The 25,688-nt window shown below is 35.0% G+C and overlaps 1 protein-coding gene across 1 annotated transcript; it reads left to right on the plus strand.

Annotated features, from left to right (window-relative positions):
* Nucleotides 1–75: 75 nt before the first annotated feature.
* LOC123540313 (ribosome quality control complex subunit NEMF-like) lies at nucleotides 76–24,211 on the plus strand. The gene is made up of 28 exons (XM_045325233.2): nucleotides 76–231; nucleotides 1,803–1,871; nucleotides 2,141–2,243; nucleotides 2,840–2,965; nucleotides 5,948–6,093; nucleotides 6,713–6,780; nucleotides 7,028–7,117; nucleotides 8,195–8,268; nucleotides 8,747–8,890; nucleotides 10,258–10,320; nucleotides 10,996–11,121; nucleotides 11,931–12,091; nucleotides 12,372–12,482; nucleotides 12,863–12,926; nucleotides 13,604–13,692; nucleotides 14,152–14,255; nucleotides 14,617–14,850; nucleotides 15,459–15,517; nucleotides 16,432–16,895; nucleotides 17,679–17,769; nucleotides 18,629–18,847; nucleotides 20,026–20,103; nucleotides 20,863–21,022; nucleotides 21,393–21,478; nucleotides 21,808–21,911; nucleotides 22,130–22,173; nucleotides 22,410–22,489; nucleotides 23,400–24,211. Exons 1-28 carry the CDS (start codon nucleotides 176–178, stop codon nucleotides 23,475–23,477), a joined length of 3,291 nt encoding a protein of 1,096 aa, XP_045181168.2. The 5' UTR covers nucleotides 76–175; the 3' UTR covers nucleotides 23,478–24,211.
* Nucleotides 24,212–25,688: the final 1,477 nt, after the last annotated feature.

Genomic DNA, 25,688 nt, shown 5'->3' on the forward strand with positions numbered 1-25,688 from the left:
ATTCATCTAAATATTTCTTCCCGATATAACAAATATTTATACAGGTTAATAAATAACCAATGAAATTACGCGTTACATATTAGAATAAAAACAAGATGACGGAAATGTGAAAAGTTGTACACACATACACAAAAACTTTTAATTTTTTCTTTTTACTACAATAGAATTGTTCAGAATGAAGGGAAGATTTAGTACGATAGATATCACAGCCGTGATACGTGAATTATTAAGGTCTGTATGTATTATTATCTGTGGGGAGTATAGTAACAACATGTGAGGTGTTATGAAACTGAAAGAAGGATATCCTAACTTTTAATTTTATTGCGAAATTAGATAATTTATTTTGCCTTTTAACAAGGATCGTTTAGTTTTAAAAAATACATTTCACTCACTAAAGAAATGGACTTTACTAACATTGACAATTTTTAAAATTTTACAACTCTGGCAATAATCAGCCATAGGCTTAGGGCAAGTTAGGCTGATAACAAAGTTTGGTTACTCAGCTTATACTCATCATAATTTGGAACACCTGCACTTTACCGGTACACACTTTCAATACATAATCTCGCTTTATTATGAGAAGGGCTATTGCCCCCGCACCCCCATTTTTGTTTTTTGTTTTATTGAATTGTTGCAATTTATTTAAGTGATCTAACAAGCACACAGGTAAAAGAACTTATCCGATACCTTTCTAAATTTGGGACATATTATCTTGATGTACCAATCTATCTTTTGAAGTCATAATTCACTAAATCCACTATAAGTATAAGTGCTATTGGTTAAGTTAAGACAACAGGAAAACCTCTTTAGGCAGTGGCTACTACGATTACGGTACCGTAATCCTAGCCTCCGGTTCTTGGATTACGGAAGTTCCGTATTCCTAGACAACCCTACGAGGATAGGCTAGGATTACGGAAATAAGTAAGGACATGCATAAATGATGTTAAATTTCACTGAAAATAGCGATTTTTTCATGCATACCATGGTACGTGTATTTCGTGTTATCGATCCGCCATTTTGGGTTAGTATAACGGCGCGGAAATATTATAGAAATATGAGGGTTAATGTTAAATTAAAAAAAAATATATTCTATACTTAAAATTTTATGAGATTGGTTTGTTTGTCACTCGATTTTTCCACGAAAAAAAGGCGAAATCAACACCCGTATTTATAAGTTTTTTTTTCCTAAACCATACTAAATGTTTTTCTTTTCTTTTTTTTTTTTGAAATTGACAGAAAACATGGATTATTTTCTTAATGATAGCTCAAAAGGATTTTAAAAAAATATTTGAATAAAATTCATACTTTAAATTTTATGATTTGATTTTGCCTGTCACTTTAGATTTCCATGCAAATAGAATCGGGCGAAATCAACACCCGTATGTACGACAGGCATGAAAAATCGCTGTTTTAAGTGAAATAAGTAAGTTTACAACATCATTTATGCATGTTCTAACATATACTTGATGCCTGTTACATACTTCCGTAATCCTAGCCTATCCTCATAGGATTGTCTAGGAATACGGAACTTCCGTAATCCTAGAATCGGAGGCTAGGATTACGGTACCGTAATCGTAGCCATTGCCATCTCTTTATTGCCGTGTTGGTCCGGGGTTCGATCCGTGACACACTTATCTTTTTCTCTTGATTTGGAATCTTTATAATATTTTAGAAACAAAAACTCATACTCTAATGTTCATAACAAGACCAACCTTCAATTTGAAGGAAACATTATTTTTAGCCAAATCTGGAGGGCAGTGCTTTTAAACTTTATTTTCATAAACTTTTATGTCTTTTTACAGATTTGTTAGTATGCGTGTGATGAATGTGTATGATGTAGACAACAAAACCTACCTCATTCGTCTTGGAAAGTATGCTTTTACTTCATAAATTTAACACAAAAAAGTGTAGTAATGTTGGAATCTCTACATTTAGAGATTTTATTAAGTTAAGATTATAAGTATAGTATTTAATATTGCTAAGGCCAAGGATTCTGATTTGGTCTGATATAAAAAATTCATTTTTTCTTGAAAAATGTCTTGGGTTGTATAAAGCCTGCTGTAACATTTGTTGAACATTGTCCATTGTATTCACACCCTGCATATAAGTATAAAGTTAAGTTATGTAATTACTATTTCAGACCGGATGACAAGGCGATGATTTTGATGGAGTCTGGTATAAAGTTACACAGTACCGAGTTTGAGTGGCCAAAAAATCCTGCTCCCTCTGGATTTTCTATGAAAGTAGGTTCCGGTACATTAATTTTAATGAATTAATTTTTGATAAATGTTTACAGTTTTTCTAGCTTTGACCTGCCTTTTCTGTTTTGTCCTTATGTTCAAACGTAATAACTTTAAATGAGAATTCAGCCAGAAACTGTTGTCAGTTCTTCACTTGACTTCTACCCTTCCAGTGCATTAGTGAATGAATGTCAAGTTTTTAGTCTTTTTTTTTTTTTTTTTTAAGTATATTATTTTTGCAGGACTGGTGATTCTTAGAAGATTCTGTAATTTGTACAGATAATGTATGTGACAGTAACGAGTTAAAAATAAGCATACATTTTTTGTATACTAGTAGTATCTACATAATTAGGAATAAAGTTTTGAAGAGAGTTGCTCAGTTTGCTGTTTTTGGGGTTGGTTAGAAAGTTTCAGGGGAGGAAGGCAAGTCCTTGAACTATATATTTTTCAATCTTTTTAATCACAAGAACTTCTACAACATTTAAAGAGACAAATAAAAAATAAAGAGGCCTGCCAGTTTCAAGATTTTATTGACCATCATACTTTCTTGTTAAACATCTGCAAGGTAAGCATTTTGTATTTAACATTTAATACTTCAGATGAGAAAGCATCTGAAGGGACGTCGTTTGGAGAGTGTTCGACAGTTTGGAGTAGATCGTATTGTGGACTTGGCCTTCGGTTCAGGAGAGGCAGCATACCATGTTATACTGGAGTTGTACGATAGGGTAGGTGTTGTTTAAATATGAAAAAGAAACTCTCAAATACTTCTCCCTTTAAAGAACTCAATCTAACATGTAGTTTTAAGGTTTCTAGATTTTTGAGTTTGCAGAGCAGTCTGAGACTGCAGCTTGCCATCTGTTTCAAAAGTGTCAGTAGAGGCAACTCATCAGAATCTAGAGTTTTGAGACTGGGCTCCCATTGCAGCATTATAGTCAGGGTCCTAGAATTAAAAAAAAACTGTCTGATTTGATATGAGTTGTCTTGTATTTCAATAACGCTGCATAATATAAAATAAAAAGAAGGGTAGCTTTGGCTGAGTGATGAAAGTCACTAAATTTAAATGGGTTTTCTCTGTGTTGATTTGGGCAAGGTGCCCACCTCACATAGAGTGGAAACACTATTTTTCCATATGAAATATTCCATACAGTAGGTACTCACTGCTAAAATATACTGACTAAAAGTTAGGGTTAGGTTAACCTAGACCTCTAAACTTTGTCTTATACCTACTTTATGGCCACAGTGACTCTATATCTGTATGGAAAAGAGAGGCTCCCCACTCAGAGGAGTCTTATACATCATTAAAGCTGAAAAGGCACCATAAAAATCTTAATTATGCTGGTGTGACATAAAAATGCTACAAAGAAAGTGTATGAGTGAATTGATTCAAGTTGAAGGTTACTGGCACTGTCTGTATGTACTCAACCTTCAAATGAAAAATCAAATTACACAGCAGCGGTAGGAGAATTACAGAAATGGTTTTTCTGTTTGTGCAAATACATGTTTCCCCTCCAGAGAGAACTAATACAAGATGAAAAACTTCTGAAGGGTTTTGTGCAGTGCTACTTATAATTTCTTGCAAACAAAACTAAGTCTCAAACACAAGAGAGGAGGGCCTGAGCTTTTCATCTGTCCTGGGTTTTTTTTAGCTCACCTGTCACAAAGTGACAAGGTGAGCTTTTGTGATCGCGTGGCGTCCTTGCATCCGTCCGTAAACTTTTGCTTGTGACCACTCTAGAGGTCACATTTTTCATGGGATCTTTATGAAAGTTGGTCAGAATGTTCATCTTGATGATATCTAGGTCAAGTTCGAAACTGGGTCACGTGCGGTCAAAAACTAGGTCAGTAGATCTAAAAATAGAAAAACCTTGTGACCTCTCTAGAGGCCATATTTTTCATGAGATCATCATGAAAATTGGTCAGAATGTTCACCTTGATGATATCTAGGTCAAGTTCGAAACTGGGTCACGTGGGGTCAAAAACTAGGTCAGTAGGTCTAAAAATAGAAAAACCTTGTGACCTCTCTAGAGGCCATATTTCTCAATGGATCTTCATGAAAATTGGTCAGAATGTTCATCTTGATGATATCTGGGTCAAGTACGAAACTGGGTCACGTGGGGTCAAAAACTAGGTCAGTAGATCTAAAAATAGAAAAACCTTGTGACCTCTCTAGAGGCTATATTTTTCAAGAGATCTTCATGAATATTGGTCAGAATGTTCACCTTGATGATCTCTAGATCAAGTTCGAAACTGGGTCACGTGGGGTCAAAAACTAGGTCAGTAGGTCTAAAAATAGAAAAACCTTGTGACCTCTCTAGAGGCTATATTTTTCAATGGATCTTCATGAAAATTGGTCAGAATGTTCATCTTGATGATATCTAGGTCAGGTTCGAAACTGGGTCACGTGGGGTCAAAAACTAGGTCAGTAGATCTAAAAATAGAAAAACCTTGTGACCTCTCTAGAGGCCATATTTTTCAAGGGATCTTCATGAATATTGGTCAGAATGTTCACCTTGATGATATCTAGGTCAAGTTCGAAACTGGGTCACGTGGGATCAAAAACATGGTCAGTAGGTCTAAAAATAGAAAAACCTTGTGACCTCTCTAGAGGCCATATTTCTCAATGGATCTTCATAAAAATTGGTCAGAATGTTCACCTTGATGATCTCTAGATCAAGTTTGAAACTGGGTCATGTGCGGTCGAAAACTAGGTCAGTAGGTCTGAAAATAGAAAAAAATTTGTGACCTCTCTAGAGGCCATATTTTTCATGGGATCTTTATGAAAATTGGTCAGAATGTTCATCTTGATGATATCTAGGTCAGGTTCGAAACTGGGTCATGTGCGATCAATAACTAGGTCAGTAGATCTAAAAATAGAAAAACCTTGTGACCTCTTTAGAGGCCATATTTTTCAAGAGATCTTCATAAAAATTGGTCAGAATGTTCACCTTGATGATGTCTAGGTCAGATTCGAAACTGGGTCACGTGCAGTCAAAAACTAGGTCAGTAGGTCTAAAAATAGAAAAACCTTGTGATGTCTCTAGAGGCCATATTTCTCAATGGATCTTCATGAAAATTAATGAGAATGTTCAGCTTGATGATATCTAGGTCAAGTTCATAACTGGGTCATGTGCGGTCAAAAACTAGGTCAGTAGGTCGAAAAATAGAAAAACCTTGTGACCTCTCTAGAGGCCATATTTTTCACGAGATCTTCATGAAAATTGGTGAGATTGTTCACCTTGATGATATCTAGGTCAAGTTTAAAAGTAGGTCACGTGCCTTCAAAAACTAGGTCATTAGGTCAAATAATAGAAAAACCTTGTGACCTCTCTAGAGGTCATATTTTTCAATGGATCTTCATGAAAATTGGTCAGAATTTTTTATCTTGATGATATCTAGGTCACATGTGCTCAAAAACTAGGTCACTATGTCAAATAATAGAAATAACGACGTCATACTCAGTTCAACACTGGGTCATGTGGGGATAGGTGAGCGATTCAGGACCATCATGGTCCTCTTGTTGCTAGTAACACTTTAGATACTCCATATATGGTTTTAATATGATGGTTTAGTTGATTTATTATGTGTCCAATGACTTTAAGAAAAAAGCTCTAATCTAATTAAGCTGGATTTATTTTCCAGTTGTTTGGACAGTTATTATCTTCAAGAATAATTTTTTCTTGTTAATGACTCTAATTTTATTCCTACAGGGTAATATAGTGTTGACAGATTATGAGTACACGATCCTCAACATTTTACGTCCTCGTACAGACCAGAGTCAGGATGTGAGGTTTGCAGTGAGAGAAACATATCCACTAGATAGCGCTAAACAACATGAGCTACCCACAGAAGAAAAGTTAGTGAAGTTTTATTTAGAGATTTAACATTTTAAGGAATATTTGCTAGTAATTTGTCAAATCTCTGAGATGTTCTTGGTAAACTTGTGCATAAAACAAAATCCTTTTTTTTTCACTGCAAGTACTTAATTAGATCTTTCCCAGCTTTTAAATAGACCTTTCTAACGTAAACGTAATTACAAAACGGAATACTGAATCCGTAAAATTTTAGGCTAATTTGTGGTCTATGGGAGACAATTTCATCCAGTAGTAATGCAATAGTATCTCCCTTAGACCATTATTTGCAAATAACATTTACGGATTCAGTAATCCGTTTCCTATTTACGTTTACGTTAGAAATGTCTATTAGAAGTACACACAGTGAAAAAGAAACATTTTATTCTGAATTGGTGGGAAAACTGTTCATAAAATGGAATTTTTTTCCATGAGTTTGATTTTTTGTACTAAAATATTGGCATTTTACGTGTTTTCAAACATTATAAATGTTTTCTGAAATTTCCATAGATATAAAATTAAATGTTTGTGTTGTAGCATCAATTAAATGCATTTGAAAAATGAGAAAACTTTTAAACAGTTGTATGAGATATGACACAGTAAATGTCTTGTTGATTTTTTTAGACTAAGGGAGATAATCCTTCCTGGAAAAGTAGGTGATCCACTGAAGAAGCTGCTGATCTCTCATTTAGGTAAGTCTATAAATAGAACATTCTGAAATGTCACTTGGCATTAATACGTGTTTATACTTGTAAATATTTGTTGTCATGTAAAAAGCCCATGTGCATACTTAGTACACTTAAATCAACTCATTTCACTAAGGGAATGGAAGTTCTATTTGTTCTTATGGTTTAATTTTTGTGTATTGAAGCAACTGTGTGAGTAATGAAAACTAGTCCCCAAATGAATGTCATTTTACAGTATATGTTTCTTTTGTAGATTATGGGCCAGCTATGATAGAACATTGTCTGTTAACGGCCGGATTCCCAGAGAATGTTAAAATTGGTAAAGGATTTGATATCACTAAAGGTAAGGTCTGTCAAAGAAATAGAGATATGAACTTAAAGAAGATCAGAGCTATGAAATCACTGAGGTATATGTAAGTTCTCAAGTAACTTAATTAATTAACCATTACCCTGCTGGTAGCAAATGATTTGAGCCGTGCCATGACAAAACCAACATAGTGGCTTTGCGACCAGCAAGGATCCAGACCAGCCTGCGCATCTGCGCAGTCTGGTCAGGATCCATGCTGTTCGCTAACAGTTTCTCCAATTCCAATAGGCTTTAAAAGCGAACAGCATGTAGCCTGACCAGACTGCGCGGATGCGCAGGCTGGTCTGGATCCATGCTGGTCGCAAAGCCACTATGTTGGTTTTCCCATGGCACGGCTCATTTTACCTTTGCGACTAGTGCAAACCAAGATCAGCCTGAAATTTAGCAGGGTAAAGGTTAAAATAACTCTTATCAAACTGTTGGTGCAGTAAAACTTCAGTGTAATGGATACTTATTTATGGAAGTGTCAGGTCTATACAATTTTGAAATTGCCACTGGATTAAGTCTTCATTTTATATTATACAATAGCAGATACAGGAGGTGGCTGTCTGGTTATTGTGGGGAAGTTGGCAGTTACTTGCGGAGAACAGGTTCGTACTGGTACAGAATCCAGGAATACTGGTTAGGTTAACTGCCCGCCGTTACATGACTGAAATACTGTTGAAAAACGGCGTTAAACCCAAAACAAACAAAACAAACTGTTTGGTTAAGGTCTTCAATCCCGCACCATTTGCCCTCAACTCTGAGGGCTAAGAAACACAATTCTTGTGTATGATTTTTTTTATGAGGTATAGACAGCCTGTGGTTCTGCAGACTTGAAATGCTGTCTTTACAAGGAACAGGGGTTCTGTTATGAATTTACAAAATGTAGTTCAACTGTGCTAAAGTTGTGTAGTCTATTTAGAATTAAACTTTCAAAGTGGATTTTGGCTGTCATCTTCACAGTCCCAACCTAAGAAGCATTCAAGGAATGTAGATAGTAGGTTAACTTATTTATTGAACCTGTGAGAAAAATGTGTTTTAAATGTTTTCATAACATTATATATATTACAGATATGCCAAAGTTGCTGATTGCTATAGAGGAAGCAGAGGGACTTCTGAATTTATTGCAGACACAGAACTCAAAGGTATGAATTGTGGTTCAGTTAATTTACATGATATTATTAATAAGCAAAATGGATTAAACTGTGGTCAAAGTGTTGTTGAAGAATAGATGCATTTGGTGAATTTCAGGATTTATAAAGAGAGCTATGTGGATGGAAAAAGTTAACATCAAAGTTTATTTTGCCAGTATTTTATTTATCGTAACGTTTTTAGCACTAGTCCAATGAGCTTGAGGCCACGACATTCAAGGCCGCTTTTGAGAAGAAGCCACAAAAGAAGTAAAATTTGTTGGGATGAACTTACCTTTGATGAGATGTGTACTGTTTAACCATTTTTAAATGAAAAAGAGGGCAATAGATTTGTCCGTTTTTGTCTGAAATATAAAATATTGTCAAACATATGACCTTTTGTACCTTTATGAAAAGACTAACTACTGTTTTAAGATGGTAATTGTGTCATGGGAACAAGTTTTGGGTTACATAGAAATTTTATGTATTTCAGGGTTTCATAATCCAGAAGTCGGAGAAAAGACCAAATGCCAAGGAAGGGGAACCAACAGAGTTACTTACCTTTGATGAATTCCATCCCATGCTCTTCAAACAGTATGAGAAACGACATGTTGTAGAATTTGAATCCTTTAATAAGGTAATATTCAGTTGCGAGAATCAGTTGCATTTTATATTTCTTTTACATTTTTGACAAGTTACTTTCTGTTTTACAGGTTGGTTATTTTTGCTCATTTTGATGAAGAAATTATGTGTGTCTTCTTGTATGTGTCTTTAACTTGAGTGTTTCTTTTTGATGATGTAAACATATAAATCATATGGTGACTTTGCTCAGTAATTGGAAAAAGGCTCAAGGTGTCTGCACTGGATTAATTCAGGCTGAACCCTACCCTGCTTAATTTCTATAATGAACATGTCCATCTTTCAATTTAGACAGCACCATTAACTGTTAAAAGGGATGTTGACTGAATGGCGAACAATGCAGATCTTGATCAGACTGCTCAGTGTTTATTGGTTGATTTTTAGCTCGACTATTCATAGAATAGTAGAGCTATTGGACTCGCCCATGCGTCGGCGTCCGCGTCCGCGTCGGCGTCCGCGTCCCGATTTGGTTAAGTTTTTGTATGTAAGCTGGTATCTCAGCAACCACTTGTGGGAATGGATTGAAACTTCACACACTTATTCACTGTGATAAACTGACTTACATTGCACAGGTTCCATAACTCTGTTTTGCTTTTTTACAAAATTATGCCCCTTTTTTGACTTAGAAATTTTTGGTTAAGGTTTTGTATGTAAGCTTGTATCTCAGTAACCACTTGTGGGAATGGATTGAAACTTCACACACTTATTTACTGTGATAAACTGACTTACATTGCACAGGTTCCATAACTCTATTTTGCTTTTTTACAAAATTATGCCCCTTTTTCGACTTAGAATTTTTTGGTTAAGGTTTTGTATGTAAGCTGGTATCTCAGTACTCACTAATGGGAATGGATTGAAACTTCACACACTTGTTCACTGTCATGATCTGACATGCACAAAGCAGGTCCCATAACTTTATTTTGATTTTTTACAAAATTATGCCCCTTTTTCAACATAGAAATTTTTGGTTAAGTTTTTGTATGTAAGCTGGTATCTCAGTATCCACTAATGGGAAAGGATTGAAACTTCACACACTAGTTCACTTTCATGATATGACGTGCAGTGCAAAGGGTCAGTAACTCAACTTTGCATTTTACAAAATTATGCCCCTTTTTCAACTTAGGAGTTTTTGGGTTAAATTCTTATATGTAAGCTGGTATCTCAGTACCCACTAATGGGAATGGATTGAAACTTCATACACTTGTCCACTGTCATGAGCTGATAAGCACTATGCAGGTTCCATAACCCTATTTTACTTTTTTACTAAATTATGCCCCTTTTTCGACTTTCTTATTCATTCAAGCGACAAGGCTGTTAAATAGTCGAGCGTTGCTGTCCTCCGACAGCTCTTGTTGTTTCTTACAGGCAGTTGACGAGTTCTACTCCAAGATGGAGAGTCAGAAAATGGAACTGAAGACTTTGCAACAGGTATGTTGTGTGCTAAGTGACTGTAGAATAGAATAAATTAGTGAATTTTGTTGAAATATCTGATTTAGCTAATTAATTAAATGCACAAAATCATCATCTAATGAGGTTAAATAAATGTGATTTTGGTTATAATAGATAAGTACTACAAAAAATTTGCAGAGTTGTCCGTAGTTGTAAGATTTTTTTCCTGTAAAGTTTGATTGCAGTCCATGCTAATTTAATTATGAAATGGCAAAAGAAATTTCAGCATTTTGTAATGCCAGTTTCAAGCTCTTAATGTTTATGAATACAGGCTCTAGTCATTATTGACTTCTGATTATAAGATGTTACGGTAAGTACTGTGAAATCATTTAATATTATGGGCAGGAAATTTTGTGGTTTTGACCAAAACTGCTATTCTGTTGGGATATATAAATTCGTAAAATAAAGTTCTGAACATAAAATGAATGGGAATTTTTACTTGTTCGTTGGTATATACTTTTGTGGATTGACTCAACCATGAAATCCAAGAAAATAAGTCAACCCATGAAAACTCATAATTGCACAGTAGAGTGCTCTTTTAATAATGTGTATTATATTTAACTAAGCAATTTTAGTTGCAACATTTCTCAGCGTAAGAATGACTTTGAAAACAGAGATAGAGTATGGTTAAATGAATTAAATGTTGTGTTTTAGGAGAAGACGGCATTGAAGAAGTTGGATAATGTAAGGAGAGATCATGAGAAGAGAGTTGAAGGTTTACAGAAGGAACAAGAAGTTGATAAAATGAAAGGACAGCTTATAGAGATGAATCTTGATCTTGTATGTTTTTTAGAATTGTTTTTCTGTTGTTTTATTGGGCATATATGTATGATTTTATGTTTTTAAAAATAACTGAGATGACAAAGAAACCAGGACATCTCTTTTCCAATGAAGTTTGAAGGCTGAAAAATCACGATATGAGCCACGCCATGGGAAAACCAACATAGTGGCTTTGCGGCCAGCATGGATCCAGACCAGCCTGCGCATCCGCGCAGTCTGGTCAGGATCCATGCTTTTCGCTAGCAGTTTCTCTGATTTCAATAGGCTTTGAAAGTGAACAGCATGGATCCTGACCAGACTGCGTGGAAGCGCAGGCTGGTCTAGATCCATGCAGGTCGCAAAGTCACTATGTTGGTTTTCTCATGGCACGGCTCAATTATGGTTTGAGTTGTGATGATGCAACACAACAAAAAATAAAATTTATATTGAGTATAAGATATTTCATTTCTTCCTGTGTAGATAAGGGACCTCCGTGGCTAAAATTGTTTAGGTTGCTTACTTGGAATTACTTGCCCTGCACAGATAAGGGGATGAAACCATGCTTGGGTGTAGAATTCCTTCATGTGAGGAAGCCATCCAGCTGGCCAACTCGCTGTAGTGTCAGCCTGGCCTGCAGTAAAGCTTTGGAGCACCGGGTTCTTCTCCACCATCAAAACATGAAAGTCACAGTGTGACCTGTAATTGTGTTGGTTTGACATGAAACCCAACTCAAACAGAATATCTTTTGTTAAAAAATTGATATTAGAAAAGCAAAACTGATAACAGTGAGATAAATTAATGAAAAATTACTTTCTTGAATTGTGTAACAGGTTGACCGAGCCATATTGATTGTCAGGAGTGCCATAGCTAACCAGATAGACTGGACGGAGATACACAACCTTGTCAAAGAGGCACAGATGGATGGTGATCCTGTTGCCATGGCAATCAAAGATCTCAAACTGGCAACCAACCACATCACTCTTCTCTTACAGTAAGTTACATGGAGATATTGTAGACTTGTAATTTCTTAACTTTATTGTACCATTACATTGCTCAACAGGACTACCAGTTTTATAGTCGGAATATTAAATATTGTTTGTTTTTAGCAGAGAGATTATAATTATGCCATAGGATGGGAAAAATGTGCGGCCAGACAGTAACTTGGATGCAGGGTCTTTGAACACTACTGATGCTCTCCCAGCCAAGCAACCAGGCTGCTAAAACAGCAAAGTTACAAAAGTAGTCGAAAAACCATAATTGTATAATTCCAGGAATCCATATGTAGACAGTGACTTCGAGGAAGATGAAGATGATGATGAACCTATAAAACCAATGAAGATAGACATTGACCTGGCACTCAGTGCATATGCCAACTCCAGAAAGTAAGTTTAAACATAGTAGCTTGATCAGAGGATTATTAAACCATGATCAAGGTCAGGCATACTGTGAAATCAGTAATACTCTTAGGGGACAATTTTTTCTGATTTCACAAATATATTTTTCCATGAAATTTAAATCTATGAATTTATTGCCCAAGGAGGTAGTGGCATTAGCTAAACCCAAGTGCTTTTTGTAGCTTTTAACTGTTCAGGTTTTGTCTTTTCATACGTATTCCTTGTGAAAATCTAAGAAAAAATGCAGACTTTGTCTCATGATTTGTGGACTATCTGTCTCTAATGTTCTATAATATGGACATTTGAAACCAGATTCTTCTTTTCTGTTGAGATGAGGTTGTATTAACATCATTGACATTAATTTTCAGATACTTTGAAAAAAAGAAGCAAGCAGCTGTGAAAGAACAGAAAACTGTGGATGCATCTCAGAAGGTTTGTTGAAAAATAATAACCCTTACCCTGCTAAATTTCTATCATGAACTTGTCTATCTTTCAATTTGGACAGTACCATTAACTGTTTAAAGGGGTGCTTACTACAAATATATTGACTGAATGGCAAACAGTGCAGATCATGATCAGACTGCACAGATGTGCAAGCTGATCAAGATCTACACTGGTTGCAAAGGCAGACTCGGTTGTGTCCAGCATGATAAGGGTTTCCATAGATGTAATGCCAACAGATATTATCTTTCTATGATGGAAATCATACTTTCTCCAGGTTTCAAAAAGCTCTGCTGGCTGGCTCAGGAGGAGAATTTGAACTGCCAGTCCAGTGTTCGGGAGTCTGAGCCATAGACTGCAATTTGTGATGATTTGTCAAATGTGTTTGAAGTCCTTTTTATTCCTTCCTAGTTCCATCAGTTCATGTGGGGAAATTGTGAGCAGCTGACTTACGGAAGGTCAGTGGTTCTGTCCAGGTGCCTGCTTATGCTTGATACAATGCTGTTTCTCCAACATAAAATGCTGGAAAGTCACCATATGACCAATAATTGTGTCAGTATGATTGAAAACAACAGAAACAGCGTGAGAAAATCCATATATTCTTTGTGCTGGTGCAACAAGTTTGACATGTATTACTTATTACTGTTTAAACATTTCATGTTTTACAGGCATTCAAGTCTGCAGAGAAAAAGACAAAGGAAACATTGAAAGATGTTGCAACAGCTGCCTCTATCAATAAAGTCAGGAAAACACACTGGTACATAGCTTTTTACCTATCAGCTGATTAATAAGAAAGATATAGTGCTGAAGATTTGCAAACATTCCCATTGCTTAAATTGTGTCCCCCCACCCACAACCCCACCACTTCAAATTTTTTTTGCGGAGAGGGGACTTAAAAAGAGTTGACATTGTCCATCCATCCGTCCGTCCACCCATCCATCCATCCATCCATCCATCCATCCATCCATCCATCCATCCGTCCATCTTTCAGGACTTTGCTTGTATTGTTTATGTTAACATCACTTCTTTGATTTAATTTATTAGATATATTTGTTAACCAGAAGAAAAATGCAGTTTTATTATGTATATGACAGGATAAACGGCCTGGGCAGAAACGTTACTGCCAAAAGGGATAATAAAATATTAGTAAGAACAACCCCTGTTGATAAGTAAAATATAAACTAGAATTATTCTATTGCTTCTTTCGTTGTTGCAGGTTTGAGAAGTTTTTATGGTTCATCAGTTCAGAGAATTTCCTGGTGATTGGTGGCCGAGATCAACAACAGAATGAGCTTATTGTGAAACGATACTTGAAACAAGGTATTTTATACATAGTGTGGCTTAGAAATACAATGTAAATTAATAGAGATGTGTAGATTTGGGCACACATACATGTGAAAATCCTTCTGCCTTGTATTAATCATTTGCTGAAAGTATGCTGAAAATTTGTTCCAGTTAGTGTTTGCTACAATGTACATATGAAAATATTCATGTTTAATACTTTAAATTTAGCTTAAATTACAAATAGATTTTGTCTGAAATAGCATTTAACTAAACAAAACAAACATACAGTCACAAGTTTTTGGGTGAGAAATAACTTGTCAACAGAACATTCTTACATAAGATATGACTGTTCCACTTGACTGGAGGGAAATATTTACAAATATTTTTTCATTTATAGGTGATATTTATGTGCATGCTGACTTACATGGTGCCAGCAGTGTAATTATCAAGAACAATACAGGGGAACCAGTGCCACCAAAAACATTGAATGAAGCGGGAACCATGGCCATATGTAATAGTGCAGCCTGGGATGCAAAAGTGGTAACCAGTGCATGGTGGGTGTACCCAAGTCAGGTATCCAAGACAGCACCGTCTGGAGAGTACCTGACTACTGGAAGCTTTATGATCAGAGGTGAGTAACTTGTATTTAATCATCTTCATACTTGTCTGAACAAATAACAAGAATATACAAGAATAGAATCTACATAGGAATTATTTGTGTTTAGGAAATCTTTGATATTCACACAAGACTTTTTTTTCTGATTTTGTGTTTGCACCAATCTGCAAAATTAAATCCCAGCGAATAACCATATTTTACATTTATTTTATGCTTTAAAAAATAAACTATTAAATCCACAAAATTTTGTCTCGATAAAGTAGTTTTGATTGTTGAAATCATAAAATTTTATGCCATGACACGAAATGATTGCACTGTTCATATATCATGAGCCATTTTATTTGAAAGTTAAGATAGAGTAGGCCTACTGATCAAGGTATCATGACCAATCTTACATTTGGGCAACAGTTTTTTTGTGATTATTAAGTAAAGAAATACATCAAAAGTTATAAATGTCCAACTTTTTTTGCTTTGTTTGTTGTAATTTTCTTAAGGAATAAAAAAATGGAATGAAATATAGGAGTGCTGTTCTGTTGTTGTAATGTAGTTAAAAATATGAATAAAAAAATACAAAATTTTACCCAATTCTTTGAGATGAAAATATTTTTATAATATCATTTTAGGAAAGAAGAACTACTTACCTCCATCATACCTTATCTATGGATTCGGACTTCTTTTCAAGGTAAGTAGATTTCTGTTCCATGTCTATTAAGTTAATACTTTTATCAGTAGATTTGTTTATGCCTGATCAAAGTTCAAGTCATTTTACCTGCGTTCTAAATATATCTTAAGTTTTCATTGGTAGTTGAATCTTCAGTTAAATCTTGACGTTTAGACGGTCTAGCTAGTTCAATAGGAATGGCATCAAACTGCCAGACAGGAGGTTATGAGTTGAAACTGACAGTTTATTGGTCATATAGTCTCCACCTCTCATCTCTACCTTTGAATTATGTAGAGAAGTTGTCTGTTTCTTTCTGTTACTCTGTAGAACAAATTAGGACTGGAGAGGGTTTCATGGTGGGCATTTAGATCAGGCCCTGATTTCACGAAAATACTTAAGTAATTGCATAGCTAAGTGTGTTATTTTAAATGCTTGTTTTCCCCCTTTATGCGTCTTCAATGTTGACTTTTTCGTCTATATCAGACCCATACATGACTATTTCATAGATCAAAGCACAACAATTCTGAATTTGACAGAAAATGAAGTATAAAAATAGGAAACATACTTAAGCAAATACTTAAGTTCGTTATATCGTGCTTAAATAGAAATATCATATATGCGTGACTGAAATAAGCACTGCAGACAAATAGTACTTACCATAGTTTAATTTAGCTATAAATACATTGGTATAGAAAAAAAATCAACATTAAATAACGATAGCTTAAGCAATAGCATGATTTTTGAAATAACAGACTTAACTAAGTAATTACTTAAGTTTTTTTTATTGAAATTGGGGCCAGAGTTACATTACTGAAATACTATTTATGACTGGTTGTATATCCATATTAAACATACAAGTATAGGTGTAAGAATTAAGTGTAAGAATTCTGATTTAGTATGTGTTAAACTTACTTATTTGATTCTTTATTTTGCAGTTGGAAGAAGGAAGTATCCCTCGTCATGCAGGTGAACGAAAAATCAGAACTGCAGAAGAAGATGAAATGTCTATTGCTGATTCTACAGTAGCGGAAAGCGAAATTACTATGGAAACAATCAGTGATAATGAAGTAGACTCTGATGATGAAACGGAGCAGAAAGATAATGAAAATGATGATGAAACTGAAATAAAAAATGCTAAAAATGTCTCAAAACAGAGTGATGAAAATGAGGAAACTGAAAATAGTGCTAGTCAACAGGTTAAAGTTGAGACTGAATGTGATGTGGAAAGTGTTGTGAAGGAAGAAGAAATCTGTGATAATACAACCAGTGATAGAACTGTTGATGGTGTTGACACCAGTGAAGATATAATTGTTGGGAGACAGTGTGCACCTGTGAATCCACAACAAAATGTGGAGTTCCCAGATACAGAGATCAGTCTGCATCATGTGAAAGGAGATAAGTAAGGGAATTATTGTATTACACTAACCTTTAGCCTGCTGCCGGCAAGTGATTCTGCCTTCTCGACCAGTGCAGACCCAAGATCAAACTGCACGTACATACAGGCTGATCATGGTCTGCACTGTTCGCTGTCCAGTCAGTAAATTTTCAGTGAACACCCCTTCAAATATTATATGAAACTGCACAAATTGAATGATGGACCAGTCAATTTTAGAAATTTAGCAGGCTAAAGGTTACTGCAAAAATTTATTTGCCGTTATACTTGCTTTTACGTTTTCTTTTTCAGAATGAAGTAGATTTCTAAAAATATTAGCTTACAACAATATAAACATGAAAATTCAACCAATTTTTTGTTGTCTAGATTTCCAATCTTGTATGTGGTATACTGTGAAATATATTTGGGGAACTAATTTTTATGAATTCAGTGGTTAAGTCAGTCCACCAATTTTAAACCCAAACAGACAAGTAAAAGTCCTGTTATTTTTAGATAAAGAAGTTGAAACCCACAAATTCATATACACAAAAGAGGCATTTTAGTCAAAATAAAGAAATTTCATGCCCATGAAAATACAAGATTTCACAGTATATTTTGAGTGTTTCAAATGAAAATCTGATCTTGATTTTAAAGAGTTTAAAAAGTAAATCATACATGTAGACCTGAAAAAAATACAGATAGTTACCAAAGATATGTCAAATACTAAATTTTGATCATGGCAGTGAAAACATATAAATGCTGTGTTACGAATTTTCTACATCAAATGATAGCAAATGTTTGGTATTACAGGTATGAGTTATCAAGAAGTATATCCCAACAGAGCTCTGGAAGTGATCAGATATTCCTCGGTGATAATCAGGTCGTTACATTTGGAGAAAAGGTTGGTTCATATACTGGGCTATAGTCCCTCAAAGTCAGATTATGCATACTGTAGTTTTATTGGATAAAGATCCTAATAATTACTGTTATGTTATTGATATATTTCTAGAAAGTTTCATTTCTTTGAAATATTACGATAAATAAGATTGCTTTCCATATATATTCGAAAATTTATTTGGCCTCAAGAGCTTAGTGTTAAATGTCACTGACTTGGAAATCATTTACCCCACACTTCTGTGCTCCAGTTGTATTGTGAAGAAGCCAGCCAGCTGGCTAGCGGAAGATCAGTGGTTTCACCCAGTGGGCTGGTGATCTAGTGGTAACGCGCTCGACTGTCAATCCAGAGGTCCGGGGTCGAATCCCGGTCCAGGCACTGGAAATTTCTGAGATGCTTTTGAGTGTCTTCCCACCTAACTGAGAGGCCTGTACTGGTTCTTCCCAGGAAAGGCGGCTACGCGTGTATTGGTGCTAAACACCGGACACATTAAAGAACCAGACTGTCTATTCGCAAAGAGCTAGGCAAAGTTAGCCGGACAAGTGTGTATCGAAAAGGATTTCTCTCTTTCTGTTCTGGGGGCTTTATCTCGCTCTGTTCCTTTGGTCAGATTGCTCTGTGTCTGTACTAGCAGAGGATGAAATTCGCGCCGTGTGTGGCTGCATTTGCTATATGTAAAGCACCTTTGAACCTTTTTATCATGAAAAGGGCGCTATATAAATCTGGTATAATAATAACAACCCAGGTGCCTATCCTTCCCTTAAATAATGTCTTAAGGGATACCTGAGGTCTTCTTCTACTGTTAAAAGCTGGAACATTTTCTTAAGACCAGAATTGTGTCAGGGTTACTTATAAAAATTTTCAGAAATCAGCAACAGGGCCAAAATTATCTGCAAAACAGAGACGTGAAATGAAGAAGGCTAAAAAGCAAGGGCAACAGATGGCTGTACAAAATGAAGCTGAAGAGGACAGGGATGAAGTGTCGTGGCTACTGGATGACAGCCAGGGCAGGGGTAGAAACAAGGCAAGGAAGGAGGAGAAAGAAACGCAGGAGCAACAACAGCAACCTAAAAGAGGGCAGAAGGTAACCTTCAGTTAGATGGTTGAAGTGTTTTAGTTGTTTTAAAGTGTTTCTGAATATTGTTCACTGTAGTACGTAAAAATGGTACATCAAGGCATTTAGCACCTACTTTTCTACCCTTTATTTGTTTCTGCTTAACTTTCAGAAGATTTTCAAATTATCAGTTTGAGTTGGCTTTGGTTTTGTCAGGGTAGAAATGGAGGGCCTGGACAGTCTTCCACTTGAAATATTGATGTATGAATCTATAATATTATGTTTACTTTTCGTGACAGCATTGCCACACTATAATGATGTGTACATAACAAACCCCATCAAGTGACTGACATCATTTTCAGAAAAAATATAGCTAATGAAGGTGATAACATGCAGAGAACAGGTCTATTACTTTTTTTTTTTAATTAATTAAATTACACTTACTTTCAAATTTTATGTTATCCACTTGAAGAAAGAAGTCAAAAATGAAAACAAAAACATTCCTTTAGAACAGCCATGTAATTTCCATTGCCATTGGAGAATGATGATTGATATCACAAAATAAGGTAATTGCTGCCCGGTGCCGTGCGTTTGCTTGTGCCAAGATAGGAAAGATTAAGTTTTAACTTTATTTGAAAATTGACGTACCAAGAGTAATATGGTTACATATATATTTTAGTTTGTTTTGACAAATAAAGCTTCTTATTCTATATCTATTTTATCTATTCAGTCGTGAACGTTCATTTGCAACATGTGACCATACAATATTATTACCTTATTGGATGCACGTGCGTACAAAAAACCTGTATTTTTTCTGTAATTGGACGGTTCAAAAAATCCCATACAGTAAAGCCCGAAATGCGTGAAAATGTTACGAATGTAAATCGGGTAAAGTAGGTGCTCTATGAACAGAGTTTGATTATGCGTCTTAAAATCAGGAAGGCAGAAATACAGTATTCAGTGAATCATCTTTAATTTAAACTAAAATAAAATAAATATAGAATAAAAAGGTTATTTAACATTGAACTGTACAATATGAGATATATTTGGACTCAAACCCAGCTGGAAAAACCATATTGGACGAGCCTAGTGGCTTGTCCAATATGGTTTTCTCAGCTGGGTACTCGTCCAAATATATCTCCGTATTGTACTGAACAATAACCTAATATTATCTTACTAATTTTAAGAAAAAATATGTTTACCTTCAGGCAAAGATGAAGAAATTGAAGGAGAAATACAAGGATCAAGATGAAGAAGAAAGACAACTCCGTATGGAAATACTTGCTGTATGTGACATAAAATATTTCATTTGTAGGAATGAAAACATAGATATTAGTTCTAAATCTGAGGGCATTGCATTGAAATGAAGACCTTTTCTATAAGGACATTTACAATATATGCAATATAAGTGTTGTTCATACATCTCAATGATTGTATGTTAGAGGCTTGGTAGGGTCAAGAACAGACCTCAATGAATGCATTACGACATGGTCTATTATTACATGATTCATTGTATAAATCACTCGTCTGCTGTTTATGCTATATGACGGGCCTGTATTCAACACAGGTTTAAGGGGCTAATAAGTCAACAATGTTGAAAAAACCTGAAAATTTATTTCTGTTGTCATATGATAATACTCTTATTGAATGGCTTGCTGGTCATTAGCCAAAATCATAGGCTCTCTGTCCTTCAGACGGTCAGTTTTGACTTTTGACTGGAAAGCCATTCAGTGTTTTTCATGAATATTTTCTCACACTTTGGAAACTAAATGCTTTCTTTTCCATTTACACAGTCTTTCTGATGTATTAGTAAAGGTTTATTATTCTGTTGTCACAACTTAAATAAGCTGAACTCATCAATGGGCTAGTTTTCATGAACTGTCCACAATCTTAAATCCCATTAAACTGATAATTCTTATTGGTTTATCTTTAATATTTGAAAGCTGTGAATTCTGTTCTGCTTGACATATGTGTCATGTCTGAAACCAGTTAAGCTTTTATGTCAAGTTGATCAAATGTCTTAATAACACTTCTTTATTAACCAGTCTGCAGGCAGTAAGAAGGAAGATAAAAAGAAGAAGGGAAAGAAGGATGAAAAGGGACGCCCACAGTCGGCAGTGGATAAGAAACCCCAACAACAACAGAGGAAAAAGCCAGAACTTGTTGATATCATTATAAAAGATGTTGAAAGCACAAAAATATCAGGTGCATTAAACATTGTCATTTTGTTCATTGTTAAATCTAGATTTATTTTTAGACAAGGGAGTGAAATTGGCAGTTTAAGTTAGTTCTAAAGAAAAAATGACAACTTACTTAAATCTTTCTCGAGTCCATATTCAATGAAATCTATTACTGGTGTCATGTAGGTGAACCTGAAACCTGTTGGTTGAGTGGCAGACACATCCCCGCTAGGGCACCTTTTATAATGGGTAGTATTCATAATGAATCCTACTGTTTTAGCACAAATTTGTGACAGGGAACTGAATGAAGTTTAGCAAGGCATTGATGTTAAAAGTGTTTTTTTTTCAAACGTGAAAAGAAATAGCAGTATTTTATTTTTCTTTACATTTTGCAGAGGGTCCTGCCAACAACAAGGAGGCTGTTGATTCACAGGGCAATGAAGACGATGACAAACTGGAAGATGATACGCAAACTACTGATGTATGTATTTATACCGATGTCTTTATATAGTAGTAAAATACATGGTTCACATTTTTTTTGAACTTCAACAAGTACAAAATACATACTATAAATACTTTACAAAATATGTGAACCATTTACTTAGTGATGTATAAATGAAGGTTAAGAGTAAAATAAATATGTCCAAACTTTAAAAAAGTCTTGCATTGCTTATTGCATCTAAAGGAAAAGAAGTGGAAAGTCTCTATAAATATTTTTTCAATGTCAGTAATTTTTCTATTTGGAAATTTCATATCACACTGAGCCTTCATTCATGTAACATGTAATTTCCTCATTTTCTATGTTTTTAGGATCAGCAAATATTGAACTCACTGACTGGTATACCAAATATTGAAGATGAACTGCTCTTTGCACTGCCAGTCTGTGCTCCATACAATGCTCTCACAAATTATAAGTAAGTTTTCATATCTTTTCTTCTTTATACACTTTAGGACACTAATAAGTACTTTTGTAGGATTGATTTCTAAACTGTGCTCAGAAGACTGGGTTAAAATGTTTTGTGCTCCTCTATTTAAATACAGTTCGGGCTTTTAAGGATTAATTTTATAATGACTTTTAAAAAATCTGATGGCATAGTCTTTTATTTGTCATGTTTGAAATTGGACATTTCAGGTACAAAGTCAAGTTGCTACCTGGGTCAACAAAAAGAGGAAAAGGTATTGTTGTATTTTCAGTTTTTTCCCATTTTAATGTTATGACAAGAATTAATCATTTGTATGAATTTGAGACAGCACAGAGTGGTGAAAATGTTCTGTATTTCTGTTTTAAAGCGAGGCAGTCAACAGTTACTTTCAGAAAACAAGTTTGCACGGGAATGCACGGTAAAACAAAATAGGATAACTGACTTCTTTAAAACATCCCCAGTAACACTGTTTTTTATATATTTTTTCAGCTGCTAAAATTGCCATCAACATGTTTCAATACGATAAAACCATAACACCTAGAGAAAGAGACCTTGTGAAAATATTGAAGGTAAACTTTTCTAATATTTCCTCACGTATTTCTAGAGGTTAAGTTTTATAAAATTTGGTAATAAAGTCAGACCTGTACTAAGAATCACCTCTGAATAAAAGCCAAAACTACATACCCTGCATTGAAAGATGACATAAACGTGGCAAGCCTTAGTTCAATATGGTGTGTGTAGATCAAGGGGCTGTAAGCTTGATCCTCGGGCAAGGTGTATGTTCATTGTAACAATTTTGTCAGAAGTCATTTCGTCGTCCACCTCTGAATCATGTAGAGATGTTGGCAGCTACTTGCATGGAAAAGGTTAGTACTGGTACAATTCCAGGAACACGGGTAAGGTTAACTACTCGCCGTTATGTGACTGAAATACTGTTGAAAAACGGCACTGTTTTGTATAAATTTACCTGTTATGAGTGATCCCTATGGTGGTCTTTATAGACATGTTTGACTGTATTGTTTTCATATGAAATATTCATTCTTGTTTTGTTTCTTCAGCTTCAGAGGTATAAAATCAAAATTAGACTAGATAGAAATTGAAGTTAAAATGCAGTTCATAAATATATTAAATTTTTTTTTTTGTATATTAATCAACATTGGTGCAGTGGCATCAAGGGATGCCTTTCTGAGATTATGGGCATGATTCATGTTGTTTATACTAGTCTAAAAAACTTAAATATTAGAAATAAGCAAGCTGTGAAGGCTGAAAATACATGCAGTGTAAAATGAACATTTTGTAGCATTTGAAAAAGGTCCATCTTTATAGCCCACCTGAGCACGAAGTGGTCAGGAGCTTTTAGCATTGTTTATGGTCAGTTTAATGTCCATCTGTCATCCCAAATTGGGGTTATTTACACTAGCATCCACATTTGCTGAAACAATCTTATATTAATCAAACTTGTTTTATTTTTATCAACAGGATGTGGACATGTCGAGAAACATTCCAGGAAAGGTGAAGGTCACAGCCCCAAATATCAGCAAGGTCAAGAGGAAGTGAATAGTAAATGATACATCCAGCTTCATAGAAGTGACTATAAACAATACAAAATGTGCAATTAATATAACACGATTTACTTACACAGAAAAATAAGTATTAGTTTACAGTGAATGGGACTCCCCTCTCGAGTTATTTCAAAGTTTTAGAGATTTTGGAAACACACTAATATCTTTTATTACAAATTAAAATTGAAAATAGTGCAATTGGATGTTTTGGGCAATACTTGATGTTTTGGGCAATACTTAAAACCTAAGTAAGACAACCATACAGTAAAATCATAAAGAAAATTCATTTGCTGTAAAGTGTTCACAACAGTGTACAGCAAGACATTCACCTTCAGATAGACATACCTATTTGTGATTCTTGATATTCTAGATAAAAGAAAATGAAAAGTAGATAATAATCTCACAGAGAGTCCCTTTAAAACAGATTCCTGTTTTGTTTTTATTTATATTTATGCAGCAACTTGAAAAAATAAAGTGGGCTTTTGAAATACACAAAATATGTTTTTGTTTGTTAAATGTTCACAAGTTTAAGTACATGCTTTAATTTTTGAGCTAATTCTGATACAGCTATGAAATGGTTTCTGTCATAATGCTTCAAAAGCCTTTGCCATTGTCAACATCTCATCCCTCCTTAACAAAAGTTTCAGAAGAGATTTTGCCAGAAAAAAAGAGCTATTTGGTTTTAAAGTGTCACTATATTGCAAAATTGTGTAATAAATTGAAATAATTTGCAGAATCATTTTTCTTTGCCCACTCTCTACTTTAATACATTTACTACTGCTTAGTGAAACGCGCACTTTCAAGTTTATGTTGACCAAATTGTGCGCGGTGATAAAACCAGCTATAATGTTCCCTGTGGATGACTGACAACTGCTCACGTGACAGATGGTGGACAAATTTCTGGATTCCAGTTCATACATTTAGTCTTGCTGTGGAAAATAAATCAAACTTGCATAAAGGTTATCTAAGCTCTCACACACAGCTTGCTAGTTAGTGTTTTGCCAAGGACATTTGTACAAGGCAATGTGGAAGAACAGGCCTGTATAGGAAGGAGACCTTTCTTAACCTTTAGCTTGCTAAATTTCTGAAAGGACTGGTCCATCATTCAATTTGGGCAGTACCATTTCTGATTGGAAGGGCGTTCACTGAAAATTTACTGACTGAATAGCGCACAGTGCAGACCATGATCAGCCTGCACGGATGTGCAGGCTGATCTTGGTCTTAACTGGTCGCAAAGGCAGAATTACTTGCCGCTAGCAGGCTAAAGGTTACTTTATTTAATTTGATGCGTTTAACTTATTTTCTCGACAGTATTTCAGTGCTGGTCAGTCAACCTAACCCAATGTTCTTGCCTGGATTCAATACTTGCATGTTGTTTGACATCTTCTAGTCCTGAATTATAGCTGGAGAACAGATAACCTTGCACATAATTATCTGCGGAGAGCATTCGTCTCGGCCAGGCATTGACCTCGAAAGTCAGTCTTGTGTTCTACCTTCTACAAATGGGCATACAACAAGAGCTGTCACAGGAGACAGCGCACTCGACTATTTCAATGCAGGATAGTGAAACTTTCTACCTTCTGCAAATGGGCATACAAAAACTGCACTGCTAGAAACATGTAACTGGGACAATGAAAAGGAAAAACGGATTTATACAAAAGGATTTATTAAGTTATATATTGCATCAATTAAATTACATCTTATCACGTTAATGCTTAGCATACCATCAAAGAACATAAGATTTACATTACCTTGTAAACAGTTACAAAAAAAATTTAAAGAAAAAAATTTCTGCAAGTCTGCATTTATCGTATAAATAAAGATTAGCCTGAACAATATATAACATGCAATTATTTGGTATAAAATGTTCATGTTTATATATGGAGATGTAAAAAATGAACAGTATTTCAGAAAATGAGAAGCAGAACAGTTGATATATAAAATAACTGTATGGTAAACATAATTTGGCCAATGTCGAACGACTAGTGCATGGGACTAGTGCAAAAATGATACAGTCATGCAGCAAAAACAAAAATAATGTAAAAATCTTCATTTCAAATTTCTTTGAAATACAAATATCAATCTTTTAAAGAGAGAGGTTGCAATTTTATACCTGCACTGGAGCATGTATGTGTAGAATTTTGTGAGCCCTGGAGTGCCAAAGTCATAGTGATACAATTTACACACAAATTAAAGGTGCATGTTT

This window comes from Mercenaria mercenaria, chromosome 1 (assembly GCF_021730395.1).
Source record: "Mercenaria mercenaria strain notata chromosome 1, MADL_Memer_1, whole genome shotgun sequence".
Taxonomy (NCBI): Eukaryota; Metazoa; Mollusca; class Bivalvia; order Venerida; family Veneridae; genus Mercenaria; species Mercenaria mercenaria.

Coding starts and splice junctions, on each gene's coding strand:
- LOC123540313 (XM_045325233.2), top strand. CDS start 176: ATGAAGGGAAGATTTAGTACGATAGATATCACAGCCGTGATACGTGAA. Junction 1,872..2,140: donor TACCTCATTCGTCTTGGAAA/GTATGCTTTTAC, acceptor TTACTATTTCAG/ACCGGATGACAAGGCGATGA. Junction 22,490..23,399: donor ACCTTGTGAAAATATTGAAG/GTAAACTTTTCT, acceptor TTTTATCAACAG/GATGTGGACATGTCGAGAAA.